This window comes from Dermacentor albipictus, chromosome 2 (genome assembly GCF_038994185.2).
Source record: "Dermacentor albipictus isolate Rhodes 1998 colony chromosome 2, USDA_Dalb.pri_finalv2, whole genome shotgun sequence".
Taxonomy (NCBI): Eukaryota; Metazoa; Arthropoda; class Arachnida; order Ixodida; family Ixodidae; genus Dermacentor; species Dermacentor albipictus.
Window position 1 is genome coordinate 63,132,725 of NC_091822.1, and position 22,144 is coordinate 63,154,868.

At 47.4% G+C, this 22,144-nt stretch overlaps 2 protein-coding genes and 1 non-coding gene across 4 annotated transcripts in view; 1 reads left to right on the forward strand and 2 right to left on the reverse strand.

The window, feature by feature from the left end:
- The window catches only part of LOC135909029 (phosphate-regulating neutral endopeptidase PHEX-like), a 40,235-nt gene extending 28,032 nt beyond the window's left edge, over positions 1–12,203 (forward strand). The window contains exon 3 of one of the 2 annotated variants that reach the window (XM_070533645.1): positions 12,006–12,203. In XM_070533645.1, coding sequence (XP_070389746.1) covers positions 12,006–12,071 — 66 coding nt within the window. In that variant the 3' untranslated portion in view covers positions 12,072–12,203. The remainder of the gene's footprint in view (positions 1–12,005) is intronic. The other variant, XM_070533646.1, reaches the window with a different exon arrangement.
- Positions 597–7,418, reverse strand: LOC135909028 (endothelin-converting enzyme 1-like). Its single transcript, XM_065440884.2, has 3 exons — positions 6,376–7,418; positions 2,055–3,781; positions 597–1,432 (listed from the first exon to the last, which is right to left on the reverse strand). Exons 1-3 carry the CDS (start codon positions 7,228–7,230, stop codon positions 1,408–1,410), a joined length of 2,607 nt encoding a protein of 868 aa, XP_065296956.1. The 5' UTR covers positions 7,231–7,418; the 3' UTR covers positions 597–1,407.
- A 3,047-nt stretch (positions 12,204–15,250) lies between the features above and the next one.
- Positions 15,251–15,442, reverse strand: LOC135909065 (U2 spliceosomal RNA). The gene has a single exon (XR_010566551.1). It is a non-coding gene; the product is annotated as a U2 spliceosomal RNA (small nuclear RNA).
- Between the last annotated feature and the right edge of the window lie 6,702 nt (positions 15,443–22,144).

A 22,144-nucleotide genomic window follows, 5' to 3' on the forward strand; every position in this document is an offset into this window, starting at 1 on the left:
AAAAACAAGGTTTTATTCACTGAACTCTGTGTGTGGCAGTTACTGGAGAAATGATACGAATAATTTGGCTCTGGAAGCAGTTCAAACCTGTCAAATATTAGCTTGTTTCAAGGCTTTCGTAAGTGTGCACCAGGTGCCCTTCAGCCAACTGTAGAATATTCAATGGTGCAGGGCAGACGGGCATAGAAAACACACGCTAGGCAACCGGGAATTACAAAGAAAATCTTGATGAAATAAAAAAAATTCCTTTTAAGCACAGCCCAGAAATACATTGGACATTGAACCCGCTGAGGTTGCTCAGTGGCTATGGTGTTGGGCTGCTGAGCACGAGGTCGCGGGATCGAATCCCGGCCACGGCGGCCGCATTTGGATGGCGGCGAAATGCGAAAAGAACCGTGTGCTTAGATTTATATGCAGGTTAAAGAACCCCATGTGGTTGAAATTTCCGGAGTCCTCCACTACGGCGTGCCCTATAATCAGAAAGTTTTCGCACGTAAAACCCCATTATTTTTTTTATTGTCTTCGAAAACACGTTCATGAATACGGATTCGCAAACAAAAATTAAACAAAAGTGCAAACAGCCCGCAAACGCGGTAGATGACGTCAATGTTTTTCGACGTCTGAGACAGGCAGATGGGCACATTGTTGATAACTAAATGTAAAATTTCTAAATACAAAAGAAGTCAGAGAGCTGAAGAACGGGTAATATGAAGAAAGCAAAAACAAAAAGCGCCAAAAACGTACAAAAGAGGCGTCTTGTATTGCGCGCCCGCCATGAAACGTCCAAACAGAACGCGTCAGTATTTTAGAGTGCGTCGTACGCCAGAACAAGGCACGTAGACGAAGTGCCAGATGCACTGCTGAACCCCTCATGGAAAGAGCGCCGTCGCTTTGCAAAAGACGGCGAGCAGATTTCAAGGCATTGCAAGGTCCAGGCGAGAGGTATATTGTCTGACACTGATAAACAAATTGTGTACGTTCACACTTGTGGCGTGGTAAACATCGCGCGTGATTTGGGTACTTTCCAGCCCCCACTTATCGGGTGAAGAATGTGCACTTCTTCTTGGGATTCATTTTTGATCCGTACGGGCATTGAAAAGCCTGCGCAAATGCCTCCGAATTGCTCACAGCCTTGTTGCAGTCCACCATGTGCGGACCCACGCCTCCGTGAAGGCTGCACGTCATGTAGCACAACGTCATGAAGAACACCTGATCGCCCGAGAGATTCCGGGAAATACCCTGCGGACTGTAGTCGTCGCTTTCGCTGATGGAACGCCTGTACGCTGCGTAGGCCACTTCGAGCGCGGGAATCTCAGGAAAGACGCTGGTCCTGGAGCCGGGTCGGGTCTGATAGGTGGGGGAGTCGACGACGGGAGCCTCCTCTGCAGTCGCCAGGCAGCCGTCCCGCTATTCGAAGGCTCGAGAAGCGGCGCTGTAAAGAAGAGTACTGTAATCTTTGATGGTTAAAACAAAACGGAGGTGCGGCGTTAATAGCGCACTATGTGAGACAGGACATTTTAGATTGCAGTTGTGATTCTTAAGTAAGCACTTTCGCATCCGTTTAGCGGAAAAAAATTCTGGTAAAAAACATCCACTTTTGAATATTGTGGACGCAGTTATGCGCTTTCAGATAACTTCTACAATGGGAATTTCGTATAGTGCTTGGGTGGCTTCACTCTGTAAACATTTCCCAGCTATTGCAAAATGCAGTCGGGCGTACTTGAGAGCATATCGCGATATCAAGGTTCTTCAGTCATATATCAGTTCACAAACTAGCTCTTCCAGTTCTATTATCAGAATACGCGAACATCCGTCTATTATTACAGGCACAATTTCTTCGCACAATTACCTACAAAGGCTAGCTTAGTTCAAACAACCGTGTTATGGCCAACGATGGCGCATCTCCATAAGCTGTAACTTGGCGAAGTAGCAAAAATAATGTGTTGATTATGTTTATCATATTAGGAAAGTAGTCTATCTGCGTTGTTCTGGAATAACCTGTCATGTAAAAGTCAAAATCATCACATTCGCGAAACTATGCTAAAAAAGCTTACTGGGACAAAAAGGAGTCGCCGAAAGTGCCGTTTGGATACCACCGCAGTCCCTGTTTGTCCATGGATGCGACGAGATTCAGCGCCATGGAGAAGCCGAGTCCTCCGTAGAACATAGCTTTGGTCCCGTCAGGGTAGTACAGGGGCGGAGCAATGGCACCCACAGCTACCTTCACTGCGGCATTTGCAGCATCGTATAAGAGGTACGGCAGTTCGTAGTTGACCGCGTAGCTCAAGACGTCAATATCGGCACTCGCACGGTACGTATCAGCGGCAGACCGACTTGATTGGATCCAATATTCTGCAAACGGCAATTCAGCGCTCGGGAAAGCCGCGTACATGCGGTCGAGTGCCTCGTTCTCCAGGAAATGCTCTGGGGGCCACAGCTGCAGGCGTGTCGAAGCCAGCGTCACAGCGGCAAGTTGTCGGTTCTCGGCATCCAGCCAGTCTGTGGCGTTGAGCAAAGCGCTGGCGGTTGCAACCAGGTGGTCGAAGTTCGCAGAGATGAGGACTCGTTCCTGTCTTGAGAAACGCGAGACAGAGGTGAGAGCAACCACCAGGAGTCGGTAAGCTGTCTCGACAAAACGTTCGCAGAAGTATGGCTGGTAAAGTATGACGCCTTGGTGGTACCGGTACTTCAGCAGCTGCAAATCCACTGCCGGTGCAAGGAGCTGCACGCAAGACCGCGCAAACAGGGACAGCAGCTGGGTGTCCGTGTACGATGCCATCACGGCCGCCATGGTCTGGAAGAATTTTTTGTCGGCTATGAGAACCTGGTCGTTGGATTCCATCTCAGGCTGAAGCTCTAACTGCTTTAATGCCCGTAGCCACTGGTTCGAGTCCAGAGGCGGAGTGTAGAGTCTAATCTTGGCGATTGGCACCAGTAGTTGTTGGACTCCAAGTGGGCGCATGGCGAATAGGAGTCTTCTAAAGACTTCCCCTTCCAACACCATGGTTGTCTCTATGAGCGTCTGGTTTATCGTCGCGTCCTTGTCATACCTTCCCTTGAGGATGTAGAAGAACGCAGCCGAGTACTTGGCGTATCCGCCGGTATTTTTGATTGTGAGATGATGCTGGTACATTAGCGATACAAGTGGACCTGGATCTAAAGTTAAACGCCAATTCGGTGCGGGTCCCAAGCGCAGTAGTCTCAGTTGAAAGAAGAGTGAAACCTGCCACTTGACCGCGAGCGTTATCAGTACATCGAGGGCGCTGGTGTCACTTGACTCTGGCTCTTCCGGCCACGACAGTCTAAACTCCTTTAGGAACTTCCAGAAGATCTCCACGTTCGAGCCGTACTGTTTACTGTCGCCCATGCATGTGGCATACATGAGTAGCGGCTTGTGACCAACCCGAATTATCTTGGCGCCTTCTCTAAGAATATTTCCGAACAATGGAAACCAAGATTTCCGTATGTCATCCATGGCTGAGTTAGAGTGCTCAAGGTAGCCCTTTGGTGGGGACCAAGCGGAACAGACGTAAGCGCCGACGTTTTGGCAGGGATCGAGGCTGCTATTTAGTTTATCGGAAAGGCGCCAGGCGTGATCGAGGCAATCCTTGGTCTGGCAGTACGGATTTGTCGGAGGAGTTTCTTGCTCTCGTCTGAGCAGGATGACGACGGCGGCTGTCACGGTTGTCACTATGAAAATTAAGATGGCCATGAGGAGGATTTGCCGCTTTGTGATAGGTATCCCTGCTACTCTGATCACTATCCGTGAACCGCGCTGCCCCTGTAAAATGAAGCACGAAAGAAATATCTCACTCAATCCTGGCAACAAAATTACATGCTGAGAAAAAGTGAGGGCGCGTGTATGTTACCAGAAAGAAGGCACATGCGCTTTTCAATTTATTTTTCACCTTCTTTACGTGAATATTCCTACACCTGCCGTTCGGGCATGAACGTACTCCGAGAACCATTAATAATGACGCAGGCCAGTGGTTGTTCTCACCTTTCATTATGTAGATTTGCGTGCTTTCGTTAAGGAACCATAGTTATATTGTAAAATACGCTGGCGAGGTTACCCAGGAAAACCGGGCTTAGGCGTTGACACTACTTGGTATTTTTAGCTCGCTATTCGGCTCCCCTGTGACAGAATTGTGTGCGCTATGGTGAAGAGGATACAGCTTGTCGTGCAAGGATCGATAGGCAGGAATTTCAGTGCTTGCATGCGGCAGCGGTATTTTGCCAGCGATTTCTGGAACGAGCCAGCGAACGGTAGCCATAGCGCTCAGGCTCTGCTTGTTGTATGCTTACAGCCAGTGTTTGCTCGACTGAGCTGTCGCGTCAGCAAACCAGCAGTACCTGTGCTGTTCGCGGTGAGATAATGGAGAATGGGGTCGAGATTGAGGTGCAGTAGCAGCAGCGCTGTGGTTTCAGCCGTTATGTTTTCGCACGACGTGCTTTATTATGCACTCCCAACTTCGAGCACTTCCAGGTAGTGTGTCGCACGCGCTGTGGTGCTTTTCACACAAGCATCCTCCATCGGAGGTATTTTTGAGCCACCGGATTGACAAAAAAAAAACGACATTTTTTACTGCGAGCCCCGCTGCCCTCCACCTTAAAGGAGCAGTCGGTATAGTAGTCCTGGGAATTATGACACGGGCCGCTGAAATTCCACAGTGTGGAGCGAAGTCCGAATAAAATTAGGCTCTCTAGCGATTTCCGTGCTCGAAAACATTTTCGGTCGTCCTTCCGTACATACGTGCCTTAAAGAAAAAACTTCGATGGGGATCCCGTGCACTGTGGTAATCGTTATAAGCAAAGCTTTGTACGCGGTTTATTTATTTATTTCCTTATTCATGTATTATTTATCTATTTATTGATTTATTTATTTTATTACCCTCGGGGCCCGAGGGCATTACACGGTATTGCTTTGATTGATGATAATTAGCGGTGATGTTGGCAGCGAGTGCGTAAGTTCTTCAGTGTTGAGACCAATACCAGAGTGGTGAGTTGATGTTGAACGTTACACTGCGTGCGTCGCTGCTGTTTGTCTGCGTATTCCACAGAATACACAGGGAGACGTGTTTGGTTGATAGGTTGTTGCGCGTCATTGTATATAATGCCTGAGAGGACTGATCATTATCACTGCTTCACGTGGCACATCGCATCGTGGCAGAAATGTTAAATTGTATTCTGGAGCTACGCGTAATTCAAATAATTTAATTGCATGTATGCATTGTATACATAGATTCGGCATCTGCACCACGTGTCGCTGCGTAGCGAAGACGCTCCTGATACGCGCGACCATTCTTTCGGGCCTGGGTGTCCTCGACGCTGAGTGCATGCTTTGCAGCCATTTTGCTGGCGCGTGTTTACCTGCTCCTTCTGCATTCCTGACGAGCATGCTGTCGAGACGCTTAAGACGCCAGCTCCGAGGGCTGTCTTCAGGTTATGGACGATTGTAAAGTTTACACTATCAGAGCACAGCACGCGACCTCCACTGCTCAGCGCCCGCATTTCTGTCGCACAGGAAAGCAGGCACAGCACGTGCCATACGCACAAACTGTTGAACGCTACCGCAGCGGTGCCATTCGGGATTCGCAGAGGCTAGTGCCATCTGGTAGTATTGCAAGAAACCTAGTGGCACACACGGCAAGACCATCACAGGAACGCCCGGAAAATCGCGAGAAGAGGTAAAGAAAGGTTAGCTTTCAAAAGAGAAAAAAAAATGAACGTGATGGCGAGACAAGGCCTCGGGTAATGTAGGGAGCTGTAGCAATACCGACATACTTCGTTGATTCTTAACGTCTGCGTCCCCTCCGCCGCGGGTCGGCCCGGCATTGCCTTATTGTGGGGCTTTTTTTTTTCTACGCGGGGACATGGTAGTGGGGAAAGTAGCCCTTGACAGCTTCGCTGTAAAAGTTAATTAATTCGCGTCCCCAAATGTTGCAGACAACGTCGTCTGTTGGCTTCTTTTTCGTCATTTTGCTTCCCACATCTTATAAGTTGTCGGAAAGCGTAACCCCCTAATCTAGCTGGTGGCGGTAAGTACGTTTACAAAGGCTGTCACCACCATAAAACGGAGCTTGCATCTAGGTTCCGTTGGCATGCGCGGAGGCTAGTGCCATCTGGTAGCGTTGCAAGAAACCCAGCGGCACGCGCGGCAAGATCACAGCAGCAGCGCCCGAAAAGTCGTGAGAAGGGGCAGAAAAAAGCTTCGCTTTGAAAAATACAGCGCTGTATTCGCAACTTAGTGACTCCCATGATACGTCGCACATTGCTAAGACTAGATCTTACACCTTTTCGATTGCCAGAGGTCGCACACTGACAGCTGACCCTGTGCCGTACGGCGTGGACGCGGAAAAGAAACAGCTCACTCACGTGTTCCGAGTCCCTGATCGTGGACTTGCTTCCTGGTCGCCTGGCCCGCTGCTCTGCAATGCGTTCTGCGCTCAACGTCTTCAGACCTTGAATGAAGGACGAGAACGATGGCTCGCGCTGGGACCCCGAGTCTTGAGGCGACGATTTTCCCGAGTGTCCGCTTCGCGAGGCCGCGTCGATGGGCACCGCCAGAGTGACGGTAGAGCCGGAGCGTGTCCTCGCCTTAACCGTACCAGGCGGTAGCTTTGAACTGCGGACTTCGGCCGTCAGGGTTGCCTCGACTGCTTCCTTGTTCGATGTGGCAGATGTCACATGTTCTGTGATCGACCGATAGCCAGCAGCAGACTCTAGTGCCGGTGTCGGCTGCGAGGTGTGGCGTTCTCCTGCAGGAGGCTGGACATCGCCTTCGGCGACTGCTCGAGCTTGTTTTGGACGCCCGTCGGTGGCTCCTGGTTCGACCGAAAAAGTTGATTCAGTCGTAGAAGCGATGCCCCGTTTGCGCATGCCATGTTCGGTGCTAGCGGTCTGTTGTTCCTGAGGTCTGGTGATGTCGGGTGTAGTGGCTTGGACGCCATCGTAAAACGACAGACTTCGCTTACTTTTAGGAGGTTCGTTCATAGGAATTTCGGCGACTGATCCGGTGGCGGCGGTCGCGCCTCTTGCTTGAGCTGAATCAAACTGGGCGTCCGCGGTAGCCTTTTGAGTGGGAACGCTCGGACGCTGGCGCGTCCCTTCAAGCTCGCCAGAGGAATTGGAGCTCCGAGAAAATTCGCGTCCTCTAGAGCTTGCGGAGTTACTTCGAGGGCGACGACGCCTCTTGCTCTTATCGGCTTGATGCTGAGAGCTCGGAAGCATCGCTCAGGTTCTTGCTGTGGTCGCAAATCGCAGGGCCCAGGATATGCAATCAGAAATGCCGTTGCCCTTCTTCTTCTTCTGCTATAGCTCGCAACAAGCCCGTGACATTCAGATAGGACCAATGGGGCTGGTTTTCGCAGGTCACGCTAGCACCGCCTGGATTCTAATGGCAATTCCACTGATACCAGAAAAATGACCACTTACTAATACTATATGATGTTTTCAATGTTATTCACTTATAATATCAATTTAGAAACGACATGCGAAATCTGAATAACATATAGTTGGGAAATTGAAATGTGTGTCGAAAGTCGAATGACGCATGTGAGGAGTACCGTACGACAGACGACTGACGCCGGCGTCGTCTGCTGCTGCTAGCGCTGTTGCACTGCTCGCTTGCTTTGGGTATATATATATATATTATATTCTTATTGATGACTCAGAATTAGCTTCTTCCACATTTACCCTTGAAGGTTGGCACTGCTTCATAGGCCGAGTGAAAAAACGACACGGATCACATCAACTTGCTGCAAATAAAGAGCTTTATTATAACAGCATCGATGTTTGCATGATCTAAAATACACGTGAATAGTGTGCCAGAAGATATGCAGGTGCATAACATGCCTTTATGTTTTATGTGAAACGTACACAACGACTACGTACAGTCTCGGCACAGTTCTCTGGTAAACACAAGCTGTCCGCCGCTGAATGAAGAAATACATCCCATCCCAAAGAGCCGTCACAGGCTAGTATTTTACTAAAGTTCCTCCACTTTTGTTGCTGAAGATGTCACACCACGTCGTTCACAATATCCAACGATTTGCATTTCGATTTCTGCATAAATACGTAGCTTTCAAAAGGGCGAATTCCGTCGCGGCTGTCCGTGTTCTGTTCTCACGATATAAAACTTTTCGGCGTTTCAGGTGAATTTGCTACAAACAGCTTAAATTTAAAAGAGCAATGTTTATTGTACGTGCTGTCACAAATAAAATTTCACCTGATATCAATAGATGAGTTTATATCAATCGATCATGATAACTATCAAACCGGTGATAGAGAAATGTGCGGAATAAACCAACACTTATATACATATATATATATATATATATATATATATATATATATATATATATATATATATATAATTTCATTGTTCACGTGAAAGCCTATCATTCAGTCGAAACCTCAGCAGTCATGGAGGCATTGCGGAATCAGGGTGTAGACGAGCCGTACTTAAAATTACTGAAGCCTATCTATAGCGGTTCCACAGCCACCCCAGTCTTCTATAAAGAAAGCAACAAAATCCCAATAACGAAAGGCGTCAGACAGGCAGAGACGATCCCTCTAATGCTATTCACAGCGTGTTTACAGGAGGTATTCAGAGACCTGGATTGAGAAGAATTGGGAATAAGAGTTAAATGAGACTACCTTAGTAACTTGCGATTCGCTGATGATATTGCCTTGCTTAGTAACTCAGGGGACAAATTGCACTGCATGCTCACTAGCCTGGAGAAGCAAAGCAGAAGGGTGGGTCTAAAAATTAATCTGAAGAAAACTAAAGTAATGTTCAACAGTCTGGGAAGAGAACAGCAGTTTACCATAGGTAGCGAAGCGCTGGAAGTGGTAAGGGAATACAGCAGGTTGCCATTATCCCTCAAGAGAAAAGTGTATAACACCTGTGTCTTAGAGGACTCACGTACGGGGCAGAAACCTGGAGGCATAGGAAAAGGGTTCTACTTAAATTGAGGACTACGCAATGAGCTATGGAAAGAAGAATGATGGAGGAACTTTAAGGGATAAGAAAAGAGCAGATTGGGTGAGGGAACGAACGCGAGGTAATGAGGAGAGCACGTTGTTGGGCGAGTCGGTCGTACATACTTAAAGAAGGGAATTGCGCTAAAAAAAGACACGGACGAGTAAGGACATGGACGGGCGCAAACTCGCTACTGATTTTATTCAGAAAGAACACAAATATATATACCTTGATTCTTATTGCCTAATCATTGCCTAAGCGCACATGCCAAGAACGTTTTCTCTTTCTTATACAAATTGATACTAGAATCGCTTACGCAATCATCATCTGACTTATCAATGTAAAAAGCTTCTGCGAGTTCACGTGCTACCTGGTTACGACTGCGCCTTAAGATTTTGGTTCTAGCCAGCAAAGGCTGGCATGCTTTATCAGGCGTAGCCAAAGGGCATGCGCCGCAATGTAAGGGCAAATTTGACCCTGTTTCGTTAACCATAGAAAGCTTAAGTTCCCTTAGTCGTTCATTTATACAACGGCCCGTCTGGCCAATATAAACTTTTCCACATGTCAGGGGAATTTCATACACAGCCCCGACCGAACACCTGACAAACTGGGTGGCGTCACGTTTCGTGCAGTCTCGCACGCATTCCTCGCCGGAGACAATCCGGGGGCACAAAGAGGCGAACTTGCGCGGGGCAGAAAATACCACCGGCACACCGTAGCGATTGGCAACATTCTTTAGGTTGTGGGACACCCTATGAATATAGGGTAGAACCGCCGGTCTGGTCTTCAGTTGACCGCCACCATCTTGAGGTGTTCTAGGTTTCAAACTTTGCAGAAGCTTCTCTGCCACTGCAGCCACGACGGAAACGGGAAAACCAGCCTTCTGTAACCTGCCAATGTGATTGCTGAGGCTGTCCTTTACCAGGTGAACACATGATTTCTGCAGGGCTTCCTTCAGGCACAGCATAACAATGGCGCGTTTTACCGTCTTAGAATGAGCGGACTCAAAAGGCAACAGGTCTTTCCGGGCTCGTGGTGAGTACATCTAACATGTGTGATCAGGTGTTAAAGTGATGTTAATATCTAAAAACTGCAATCTATCTTGTTCAGGTAATTCGTGGGTGAAGGTTAGACCCCTCCCGTGTCGTTTAAAGACAGATAAGGTCTCTTGCACGGTAACCGTGTGCGTCAAACCGGGTTGCTTCTTAAAAATCACCAAATAATCGTCCACGTATCTAAAAACTCTCAGAACCATCTTGTCGTCCAAATAACACACCAGATCACGATCGATGCTGGCCAGGAAAATGTTAGCCAGTACCGGTGCCACACAAGACCCGATGCAAATGCCCTGACGTTGAACATGAATATGGTTGTCAAAAGTTACAAAAGTGGACTCAAGATAAAATTCTAGTAGCTTCATGAAATTGTCCACGGTTAGGCCGCTAGTATTCTGAAAATCTACTACACCATTTTCGTCGATGCAAGACCTAACTGCACAAAATAGGTCATCATGCGGTATAGAAAAGAACAGGTTTTCTATGTCAAAAGAGACAGCGTAACCTACAGATGAGGAACCCTGTAGGAAAGAGACCACATCACCTGAATTCTTCACAACAAAAGGGTCTTGTATAACTAAATTCCTTAAACACTTTTGGAGAAAAGAGCTAATCTTTCGTTGCCACGTATCCTTTTCACTACAATACACCGGAACGGCTTGTCATCTTTGTGCGTCTTCACGGTAAAAAACAGCTCTAGGCTATTGCGCTCCGTTGTATAAATGAACAACTAAGGGAACATAAGCTTTCTATGGTTAACGAAAAAGGGTCAAATTTGCCCTTACACTGCGGCGCATGCCCTTTGGCTACGCCTGATAAAGCATGCCAGCCTTTGCTGGCTAGAACCAAAATCTTAAGGCGCAGTCGTAACCAGGTAGCACGTGAACTCGCAGAAGCTTTTTACATTGATAAGTCAGGTGATGATTGCGTAAGCGATTCTAGTGTCAATTTGTATAAGAAAGAGAGAACGTTCTTGGCATGTGCGCTTAGGCAATGATCAGGCAATAAGAATCTAGGTATATATATTTGTGTTCTTTCTGAATAAAATCAGTCGCGAGTTTGCGCCCATCCATGTCCTTACTCGTCCGTGTCTTTTTTTAGCGATATTCCCTTCTCAGTTGAAATCAAGAAAAAGAAATGGGCACGGGCAGGACATGTAATGAGGACATAACATAACTGATGGTCATTAAGGGTTACGGACTGGATTCCAAGGGAAGGGAAGCGTATCAAGGGGCGGCAGAAAGTTAGGGTGGGCGGTTGACACTAATAAGTTTGCAAGGAGGACATGACCACATTTAGTACATGACCGGGGTAGTTGGAGAAGCATGGGAGAGGCATTTGCTCTGCAGTGGGCGTAACCAGGCTGATGATGATGATAACAGGTCATTCCACATTTGTCGGCGATCACAGCTGCGTTCGGCGAGCTCTTTTGAAAAGAGGACGTCGCGAAGGTCTGCGAGGACCTATATCAGACTATTTTCAAAGCTTTTCTTGAGACCTTGGCCAAAGCTCGAGTTCAGGCTCACTGCCAGAAAGTCTAGCCTATCACGCTATCCGTAGACGCCTGTCAAAAGGGATTCGGTGCTTTCATCATTAAAAACGGTCAGCCACTAGCGCACTCATCCTGGTCTCTCTCGAAAGCACAACATACATATGCACAAATATAAAAATGCTAGCGGTCGTATATGGTTACGAGAAATTCCAGCACTACTGGTTCTGGTACCCGGAGGTCACAGCGGAATCTGATCACAAACCACTCGAAATAATTTTGAATAAACCATTGTGTCAGCACCCACTTCGAAATCATCGCATGAGCCTCAAACTGCAAAGGTATCGCCTAGCAGTGAAATACAGGTCAGGGAAAGACCATTTTATTTTAGACTTGTTATACCGTTTTCCGAGTTTACCAATCTTGAGTGAATCCGCAGAAAAATTCTACAATACCTTGGCGAATCTTCTCCTTTCAGGCAAGCTTCTTGAATCAAGCTTTGCAAGAAACCGAACAACCGGCCATGCAGCAACTTCGCCAGTAAAATTGAGGAGCCATTCCTTCCTGTGATGGTGGTCGACCACCGAAGCTGCTATTGTGGTATCAGATATATCGGTACAGAGTTTTGTTAGTATGTAACTGTACATCTAATTGTGTGCATGTCATTTACGTGAAATACAAATGAATACATAATAATTTGTTGTCTTGTCTTTTTCTCTTTAGTTGCGCTTTCTTTTATCACGCGTGGCCTTCCCATAGCCAGCGGTGGAGCGAAATGGTACAAAAATTCTCCTTAGTCGTCATATCAGGCGCGCACTACGTCGCGCACTTCGTCATACATACACAGAGCTTCCACGGAAGATCTTTTACGACGCCCCTATAGAGACGCGGGTGTTGTCGACACAGCTGCGACGGAGCGTCGTTTAAGCGTAGGTGGCCGTTAAACAGAGCCTCGACGAAAGCGACGATGTGCGTTGACCGGGGCACAGTTCGAAATATTGCACAAAACAAAACACTTTTTTTCTAATTAGCAAATGAGCATATTTTCGAGTTAATTGGCTGAATGACTTTTCGAAGGACTAGAGCTTTATTCTAGCAGACAAATATGGGGTTCTCCGTTTCCTTTCCTTAGAAGCCCATGTATTGACAGCAGATGGAAATTCCACAATGTTTGCTGCTTCAATGCGAACTATGTAATGTGAAAAGTTAATGAAACTCGGTCTAATGTTGGCGTCGTCTACGCGGGCACGCGTAATATAATTCGTGTCCAGAGAGTTTTCTTAAAACAAGAATTACGGCCGCTTTCTGTCACCGTACTCCCTCCGTGGATGCCCATGTATTGACAGCAGGCGGGAATTCTGTATCGTTTACAACTTCAATGCGAATGAACTAATTTTGACAAGTAAATCAAACTTGCCGTATTGATGGAGTCGTCTTAGCGTCAAATTTCAGTATAAATATTTTTCCCAAGTACCTAGATTAGATTGAAAGCTATAGAGCATTCGCAAGAGAATTGGCTTTGCCGCAAGGCCTTTACAATTCGCGCCACGATTTTCCGGAGGGTAGCCATAGACAGCTTCGCTGTCATACAAGCACAAGTTGGCGCGACAGGGAGCTGACGTCATTCGGCAGTTACGCAGCTACTTGGATTTACGGGATGAACTATGCATGTAACATCTCATTTTGTTGTAGCGCATGCTGAACAAGGACAACAGAAAGGCACATCTGACACACACAGCGCTTTCTGTTGTCCTTGTTCAGCTTGCGCTACAACAAAATAAGATACGCCTTGAAAACAAGCCCCTGTAGATATCCTCATTACACACGGAACACGGCATTGTTGTACGCAGCTACCGACTCGTTATCACTACCAAGATGTGCGGTGACATACTAGCAGCTGTGAACCACCTTTACAACAAACATTTCAGGTTGCATGAGAACTGTGTCCCCCACTAACCTTCTATGTGTGCCCCTGATCCTTTGACACAAGCTGAAAGCTGCTCTACAGTTGACCTTGAGGCTTAATTAGCTGTACTCAGCTGCTTATGGAAATCTAGGTCAGCCTAAGGCAAACAGTGCAACGCTGCTCTGACCTAACTTCTCACGCATTGACCCGAGCGGATTTAAAGAAAGCTAAAGCCATTTACGCACGCAAGTATATCAAAAGACAAGTGACCGATCCAGTTTGCGCTAGCGTAATGCTAGCTGTAAGCTATAATTGCGAAATTAGTCGTATCATAAGAAGCCAACAAACACTGACACCAAGGGCAATTTAGGGGAAATTACTTGTGCTTAATGAATGAAATAATGAAACGATAAATTCATGGAAATGAAAGTAGATGAAAAAACAATTTGCCGCAGGTGGGGAACGATCCCACAACCTTCGCATTACGCGTGCAAAGTTTAATTATTCTGTGCGTTGTAAAGTGTACTCAATGTGCCATCCAAGGAGTGGTTCTTGTTCTTTCGTAGTCGGCTTATCTCTGTTCCGGTAATTGATTTTCCAAAGTTGACCCAGCTGCATCGTTACAAAAAGTTAAATGAATGATTATGTCGTTGTCTTACCCGTCAAGAGAGAAGCGCACATTAATTTAATTTAGCTAAGAATCTGATTTGTTTTCGCTATTGTAGCACGAAATTTATAAGCGATAAGCGAACAAATTTAAACCGCTCCGTGCGATATCATTAGCACTACCTATGCCTAAATTATTTCCACCGCCCACACAAGCTGGGACAGCCAGCCATGTGCAACTAGTGCGAATGTTCAACCTTTAAATACCAGTGTTCAGGGCCTTCAGGCTACTCTACTTTCAATAGCGATTGAGGTTAATCTGAATCAAACATTTATATCCTATCTGGGTTTAGGACAGACAAAATCAATTGCGATTCAAAAATTGCCGTTTAGTAGCACTCGTTCAGAATTTATTCCTATTTAGATCGATGTAATTCGCGAACTAAAGTGCCCTTTTGACGGCGGTATGAATCGCCTCCACCAATTAGTGCACTCCCCTGCCTTGGTGACGAACGAAGCGCGAATTCAACGTTAGCCGCAGCCAGTGATCGTTCTACCTGTTTCAGCTAGTCTTCCGATTTTAAGCAGACGGACGAAATGTCATCGTCATGTTATTAGTCGTGCAAGTGCTTTGTTAGAATGGGTGCCTGAAGATCAAAAGTATAGCTCATTCTTGACACGCCAGTGTCATTTGCAGTAAGTTAATAAACAAACAGAACGCGCATGAAGCAAAGCAAACAAGCCAGCATGGGAACCCGCGCCCAGGAAACACTGATCTGAAGCCAAATAGACGAAAAGAAAAGAAAAGCTGCCATGCATGTGATGTGTGACGTTGCTGAAGTTGGCGGCGCACAAGCCCTTCCCTAGACGAGTGAGTTGTGAAAACAGCTTCTCCCCCTTGCAAAGCAGAACGGTGGGTGGGTTTCACAGGAGTGAGTGCAACTTTCGTTAACGATCCATAATTTGACCTTTTCGGCCACTTGTGAACATAGAACGCTGCTGCAGTAATAGGTTGATGCATCAATGACTGTTTCAAATACCACTGATGATAATAATTATTTATTGGCTTCCCCTTTGAAGCGGGCCAGTGACAAATATCCACCTAGCCCACTTGAAATATTCAGGTATGCTGGTCATGTTTTTCATTGTAGTATTTTGCAACGAAGCTGTTTATGGCTAGGCTTCCGTGCAGTTTTGTTCTGCGTGGGCAAAAAACCTGGGCCCATCCCTGAGGTAGTGAAATAACTGGCCGACAGCGGAGGAGGTGAAACAAGCTTCAAGCACTCTGCCAAGTTGCACAAATAAGTTCTTGGGTTCCAATAAATATCTTGGGTCCCAATAGAACCGGTATCAGCTATTAATCTGGTAAGAACAGACACTACAATGTGACACGCGTCGGCCATGTCTACGTTCGCATCGTCCTCTCTTTGTCGGCGTTCCAAACGCTTGCGTATCTACTTTCCTTCCACTCTCCCGTAGTGGCGGTCCCGTCGTCCATGCCAATGTGCACAAAAAAGCAAAGTAAATGAGTTCATACCTTTGTTCAAAATTCCGTGTCACCTCTGTTTCGTGTGCTAAACAGCTTCGTTGATAATCCGCCTTCACATAGTGGAATGGCTCACAAGTGGATCCGTTCGTATCGATCTCTTCCCTCCTTTTTTTCACCAATAATGTAAACGTAACGTACTTATCTCGGTTACTCACGGCTTGATACTTCCGTCCACATTATGTCCAAGCGCTTCTGGAAAAGGTTCATTACCTACGGGTCTTACTCGGTGAATTCCTTCAGATTCATTTGGGATATGCTCAGTGGTATCCGAAATTTTGCATATGTATGCAGCCGCTACAGCATGCAACTATCTTATCTTCTTGCGAATATTTGCTACAGTATGTTTTTATCCTTAGGCAACCAGCTCGAGGCTCAAACAGCAAGGCACTGCCTTTGTGTTTTGCAGATTTTTCCTGCTCATTTCTTTCTTCCCATTGTAAATATCCATGGTTTTATTACAGCAAATCTCTATACCCCTACCGCCCAAGGAAATTTTCGTGTCGTAAGCAAAAAGCTCATCGTATGTGGGCCGATCACGGAGATTGCGAAATATCGGCCCGACCCGCGGCAGTGGTGAAGCAGGCGTCAAGCACTCCCCATACGTGGGCCCATCCCGAAGATAAAGCAATACTGGCCCTACCCGAGGCGGAGTTGACGCAGGCGTTAAGAACTCCCCATACGTGGACCGATCCCGATGGAAGTGCAATACAGGGCCGAGCCGCGGCAGAGGCGAAGCAGGCGTTACGCACTGCCCGTACGTGGGCCGACCTCGATGATAGTGCAATAGTGGCCTATCCGCGGCGGAGGCGATACAGGCGTTAAGCACTCCCCATACATGGGCCGATACCGAAGATAGTGCAGTACCGGCCCGACCCGTGGTCGAGATGCAGTTCGCCATTAAGGGGTTTAGGATTACGGATTCAGGATAATTTAGGGTTGACATTTAGCGTCGAAAGTCAGGTTTCATGCTATTCAATGAAAACAGTGAACAGACAAGTGTGTGGGCATGGACGTATGCGCCGGCGCCATTCCGCGTACTTTCACATGTTCTCTCGTTCCTACTGGTTCCTGTGCGCCTCCCCCTTCCCTCTAGCTACGGTTATCGGTGGCAGCGCCCCACTCCAACGCCTTGACAAGAGAATGCCTGAGCTCTCGGCGAGTGACGTCACGGAGAAGAGGCCGGCGGCGTGTACGGGGATACGGGTTGAATGAAGGGATCGCGCCCTTATTGGCAACGTTAACCAGAGCGCAATTATTGCTTTTTTATACATAGTTGAGCAGATAGCCCGCAGAGAACAGAGGGTGTTACAATATTATTTTTTTTATGCAAAACTATTTACGCGCTGCATTATTAAAAAGCCCGTCCATAAATAATGAAATGGTTCAACCTTAGGAATGAGAGCAAATTTCGGGTAAATGATGACAGGGAGCATGGCTTATATTGAAAAGTCACAGTGCTGCGATCTTATTCAGAGTAGCTTCTCTGCCTTGATTTATCGTCGGCGTCAAAGAGTTTAGCGTTCATGTGACCACAAAAGTTCTTCAACAAAATGTTTCCACTGCACCATAACACATATCTCATGACAATTTCACTGGTGTGCCCTTCTTCACATTCGGGACACATGTATTTATTCCAGTCTAGATTATGCTCCAAACGAATAATTTCGGTTTCGAGTCCACATATTTACAACACCCTAAATGAGTTTAGCGATGCAGATACAACACGTTCGTGCAAATATTTTCAAAGAAACAGCTGCCTTATTCCACTGAATTCCAGCTTTTCTCTTCATTGCCTTAGCATTGGCACCCAATATGCTGTCATTGATCTTGAGGAAACATGAACGCCTGATTTTTCGGTCCCTATTTCTAATTGCTCCAGCAATTGGGCACGCAACACTTATTAGGCATATTAGGCATGAACGTAATCCACATTCCGCGGCAGTGAAGGCATGCAGGACACACAACCGCAATCGAAGCGCAAGCGAAGAGAATACATGCATAGTTCACGTAGACAAAAAAATAGAAAAAAAAACATGCGCTCGGAAGCATGTCGTGGCATGCCAGCACTTTGTTAATCCCGAAGCTATTCAAGACGCAGCAAGGTTCCCGGAACTGATCGAATTGTTGTCGCCGTCGTCGCCCACTCGGTCTTCCGCGTCTCATTTTCATCACAGCTGTGCCGCTCGTAGCTTCGTCGCACGATGCACGGAATTTTAATGTGGGTCTCTTTTGCTTGACGTAACGCAAGCGGAGAGGGTACAGCGAGAAGGCCTTAAGTTCTGTAGAGGGTGTTGCCCACTCGCGATGGTTTGCGGTTGGGGCGCTCACGTCGTGGCACAGCAGCACGAGATACACACAGACACTTTCTAATATCTCTGGCAATGCAGCGACAAACCTAGGCCTCATGTTTAGCGCAGAGAAATTGGGAGCCATTACGTGGCGTCAATTCAACAGCGTCATACCCATAGTCGAGCAGTATGAATAGCTCGGCGTTTCCATTCGGTGGGCCAGTGTTAACTTGGTAGGTCGAACCACATCAACCACAGATCAATGGGGTAAATGTAAAAAAAAAATAAATGTCTTATAGTAGCCAGTGAATGAGTGAATCAGAATGTGTTAACTCTCGAATGGAAGCTCTGGGAAATGCACAAGTGGCGGTCACTTCCAGGGAGCGCAATGTTCTATTTTCTGTGTTGTGAGCAATAGAACAACTAAGCCAAGAGGATAATTAGCGCAGAGCACTTTCCACACCTATTCCTTTCCTTTATGGACGCTTTCACCGCAAAGTCCGTTTCTGCATGGGCAGGTATGCAGTACTCGGGAAACTTTAGCTATGAAGCTGCAACATGTGCATAATTACTTAATTTGCGCCATACGAGAAGCCGTGTCATCAGCGATTTATGGGAAGCGGCTTTCTTGCCGTTTCCCACCGACCGCTCGATGGCTCTTGCAAGTCAACCGCCTGACGCACCTGCGCGTCCCGGACCCTCGCGGGTGACGGAGACGCGCCGCCAGGACCTTGACAGCATGGTGTTTCAAGACTCCGCTGCTCACAACCTCACGACACCAAAAGGACCCAGCGACCAGAACGCAGGGACAGAGAGCCAAAGTCAAACAGATGGGGATTGGCAGACGCTCCTCACGCTTCGGCAGAAAAAGAAGGATGCGAAAGAGGAGAAGACCAGAGCACTGGAATATTCGGGGACCTTGAAGAATCAGCAAGTTTCCGCTTGTCAAGCAGCCGGAAAATCTAAACACAAACCAGCATACAGGCGGTTACCCCCCCTGTCAAAGGATGATTTTAAGATAGTGGTGCGACCGCATCAAGTGCTACCGGTCAAGAACCTGGCTAGTCCACTACTGGCGGATGCCGTGATTGCTACATGCAACGGGAAAATATCAGGTGAGCAATTTCTGCTCAGAATCAAGCCGGGCTCCAACATCTTTATCGTGTCCACGCCGCACCAGACAGTGGCGGACTACGTTAGACGTATTGAAATGCTCAACATCAACGGCCGGCCTCACTCGGTCAACGCCTATGTAGCGACAATTGACGGGACAACCAAGGGTGTCATTCACGGCTTGGACCCGCACACGACGCCTGAAATGCTAAAAGCGAATCTACGCATACGCACGCAAGGGGTGCAAATTCTCCAAGCGCGCATGTTTTGTAACACTAAAACGGCCGTTATCACGTTTTTTGGAGGTATTACACCGCGGTTCGTCTACTACAATGGCGGAGAACTTGCTTGCTATCCCTTCAAGATTACCACTCAGGTGTGCAAAGTGCGTCACCAAATTGGTCACCGATTGGAAGTTTGTACCCAGCCACACATTCCAGTATGTCGTACATGTGGACAACGGGACCCTGTAGCCGGACATGAGTGTGCTCCCAAGTGTGCAGCCTGTGGGGAGGGTCACATGACAGGAGACCGAAGTTGCAAAAACGTCTCAAACCCCAAAGCAAAAAAACGCCGAGGACTGGCGTTCAACGGACTACTCGGAAGGACAGCTCAACGAAGCCACCTCAACGCCTACGTTGGTTCAGTTCCGATGATGGAGAATCCGCATCCGATCCCTCACCGAAGGTATCAGAGACTCGCCGTCGATCCAGGTCAAGATCTCGGACCCGAAAGAACTCTAATCCCAAAAACCCACCTCATTACCAATCACCAAAACCGCCTAAATCGGGGGCTTTCGGCACTGTGACCAAGCAAGCGCCACAAGATAACACGGTAAGCTGGGCACGAGTCGTTTCTCCTACTGCTACTATAACAGAAAATCCCGAATATCGGAAGATCATTAACGAGAACAAGCTCCTCCGCGAGAGCTTGGCAGAAATTAAGCGAGAGTTGGCCTCCCTCAAAGCTAGTCGCTGTACCGAAACGAACATAACAGCGCATACTAAAGCAGCAGGCATGCGTCTCGAGGTTATAACGACGCCGAATTCTGTGGAGGTTACACTCCAACAAGTTGTGCATCAATTACAAACTATGCAAAATTTTCAGCAGCAGATGTACGCAGAATTTCAAAGCCTAAAAACTTACGTCGATGAATCTGTGGCCAGTGCAAAGAGCGCGGCTCGTAAGCGAGCCAGCATTAGCCCCAGCGCTCAATCTAACCGTCGTCCGCCACCCATATCGACGTCGGACAGCGAAAGCACTATTCATGGCGAGTAGAACGCGAGTACATCACGAATATCTCGAAATTTGGCAATGGAACTGCCGCACCTTCCACAAACGGGCGGCAGCTCTACAACAGTACATTAACACGGTGCCAGTCAAGCCTGATGTTATTTGTTTGCAACAGATCCGTAACAAGCCGGTCACGTTGACTGGCTACTACACGATAACCCACCCAGACTACCCTAAGGTCGCGACGATGGTGCTCAAGGACATAACAAACAGTATAGATTATCTGGCGACTAGCAGCATCAACCATCAAATTGTAACAATACTACCGCAGAAGCGTAGCAAGGCAAAAACCATACTCACGAACGTGTATAGCCCACCTAAAGAAAGGAGGGCCGATTTCGAGGCCATCATTCGGTACGTCATGTGTCACTCCGGCACCCAGGATAGACTACTGCTTCTTGGGGACTTCAATGCTCCTCCCACCAGCTGGGGTTACCGAACAAACATCCCCAAAGGCCGGGAGCTCGAGCGAGCGACCGAAGCATATGATCTCCAACTCATCCATCTCCCTCAAATCCCGACAAGATTAGGTAACAGCGTCAGTGCAGACACCTTTGCAGATCTCACATTCACAAATAATGTCAACGAGGTATTCTGGACCAATCTAGGAGAGAATCTAGGCAGTGACCATTTCATTATCAGTGTGTCGGTAGGCTCCCCGAAATTTCGGCGACCCTGTGGCCAGGTGGTAATCACGAACTGGGTAAATTATCGCAAAATCCCCATACCTGAGATATCACCTGAGAACACTGAAGAGTGGGCAACACACATACGAGACGCTCATAAAGCAACATTTAAGCGGCTAGCGCTCACAGCGGAAACGCCGGTAGTTGACAACCATCTGCTACATATGTGGGAAGCCAGAAGGGGGCTAATTAAACGATGGAAAAAACAGCGACTTAATCGCAAACTGCGCCACAGAAGTGCTGAAATATCAGAGCGGGCAAACGCTTACGCAGAGCAGTTAGAAACAGCGAGTTGGGCGAGCTTTTGCGACTCACTTCGCGAAACGTTACACACCTCCAAGACATGGGCGATACTTCGCAGCCTAATGGAACCAGGAAAAACAAAAACGGCCAATAACCGCACTCTTCAAAAACTTGCCGGAGAATTTTAAGGAACAGATCAGGCCCTCCACACTAAGCTTAAAGAGAAGTACGTAGAAGCAGTAATCACTCCCCCATGCACCTTGCCATACCAAGGGCAAGAAAACGCGGTGCTAGACGCTCCGATAACTAAGGCAGAACTCTTCGCGGCAGCGCAAGCAGCGAAGAGAAATACTGCTCCAGGACCAGATCAGCTCACAAATGCTATGATCCGGAACCTGAGCGACGAGCACCTAGAACAGCTTACCCGGTATTTTAATGAACAGATATGGGAGAGGGGCGTAGTTCCGCAACAGTGGAAGGAGGCCAAAATCGTGCTTTTTCCGAAAGCAGGAAAACCTCATGATCTACAAAATCTCAGGCCGATATCACTAAACTCCTGTCTTGGCAAATTATTTGAGAAGGTGATCCACACACGTCTCACGTCTTACATTGAAGACCGCAACCTATTTCCCACTAAGATATTCGGCTTTCGCCAACATTTGTCGACACAAGATGTTTTCCTGCTACTTCGCGAAGAAGTTCTATGCAACACCACGGTTGGTGCGGAACATCTCGTCCTGGCTCTTGATTTAAAAAGCGCATTTGACACTATTTCACATGAACTTATCTGAGCTAAGTTACATCGGTTGTGGACAAAGAATCTATGATTACACCCGCTCTTTCCTGACCTCTCGCATCGCGACAATAGGCATTGGCACTACGCGCTCAGACCCTTTTCCCATGACCAATAGAGGTACACCGCAAGGGGCGATA

What these genes read in the sequence shown, in the direction of transcription:
- LOC135909028 (XM_065440884.2), bottom strand. Translation starts at nt 7,230, where the DNA reads ATGCTTCCGAGCTCTCAGCATCAAGCCGATAAGAGCAAGAGGCGTCGT. An exon ending in CGATCAGGGACTCGGAACAC is followed by an intron (nt 3,782 to 6,375) that starts GTGAGTGAGCTG and finishes TTCATTTTACAG; the next exon opens with GGGCAGCGCGGTTCACGGAT. An exon ending in GGCGACTCCTTTTTGTCCCA is followed by an intron (nt 1,433 to 2,054) that starts GTAAGCTTTTTT and finishes TCTTCTTTACAG; the next exon opens with CGCCGCTTCTCGAGCCTTCG.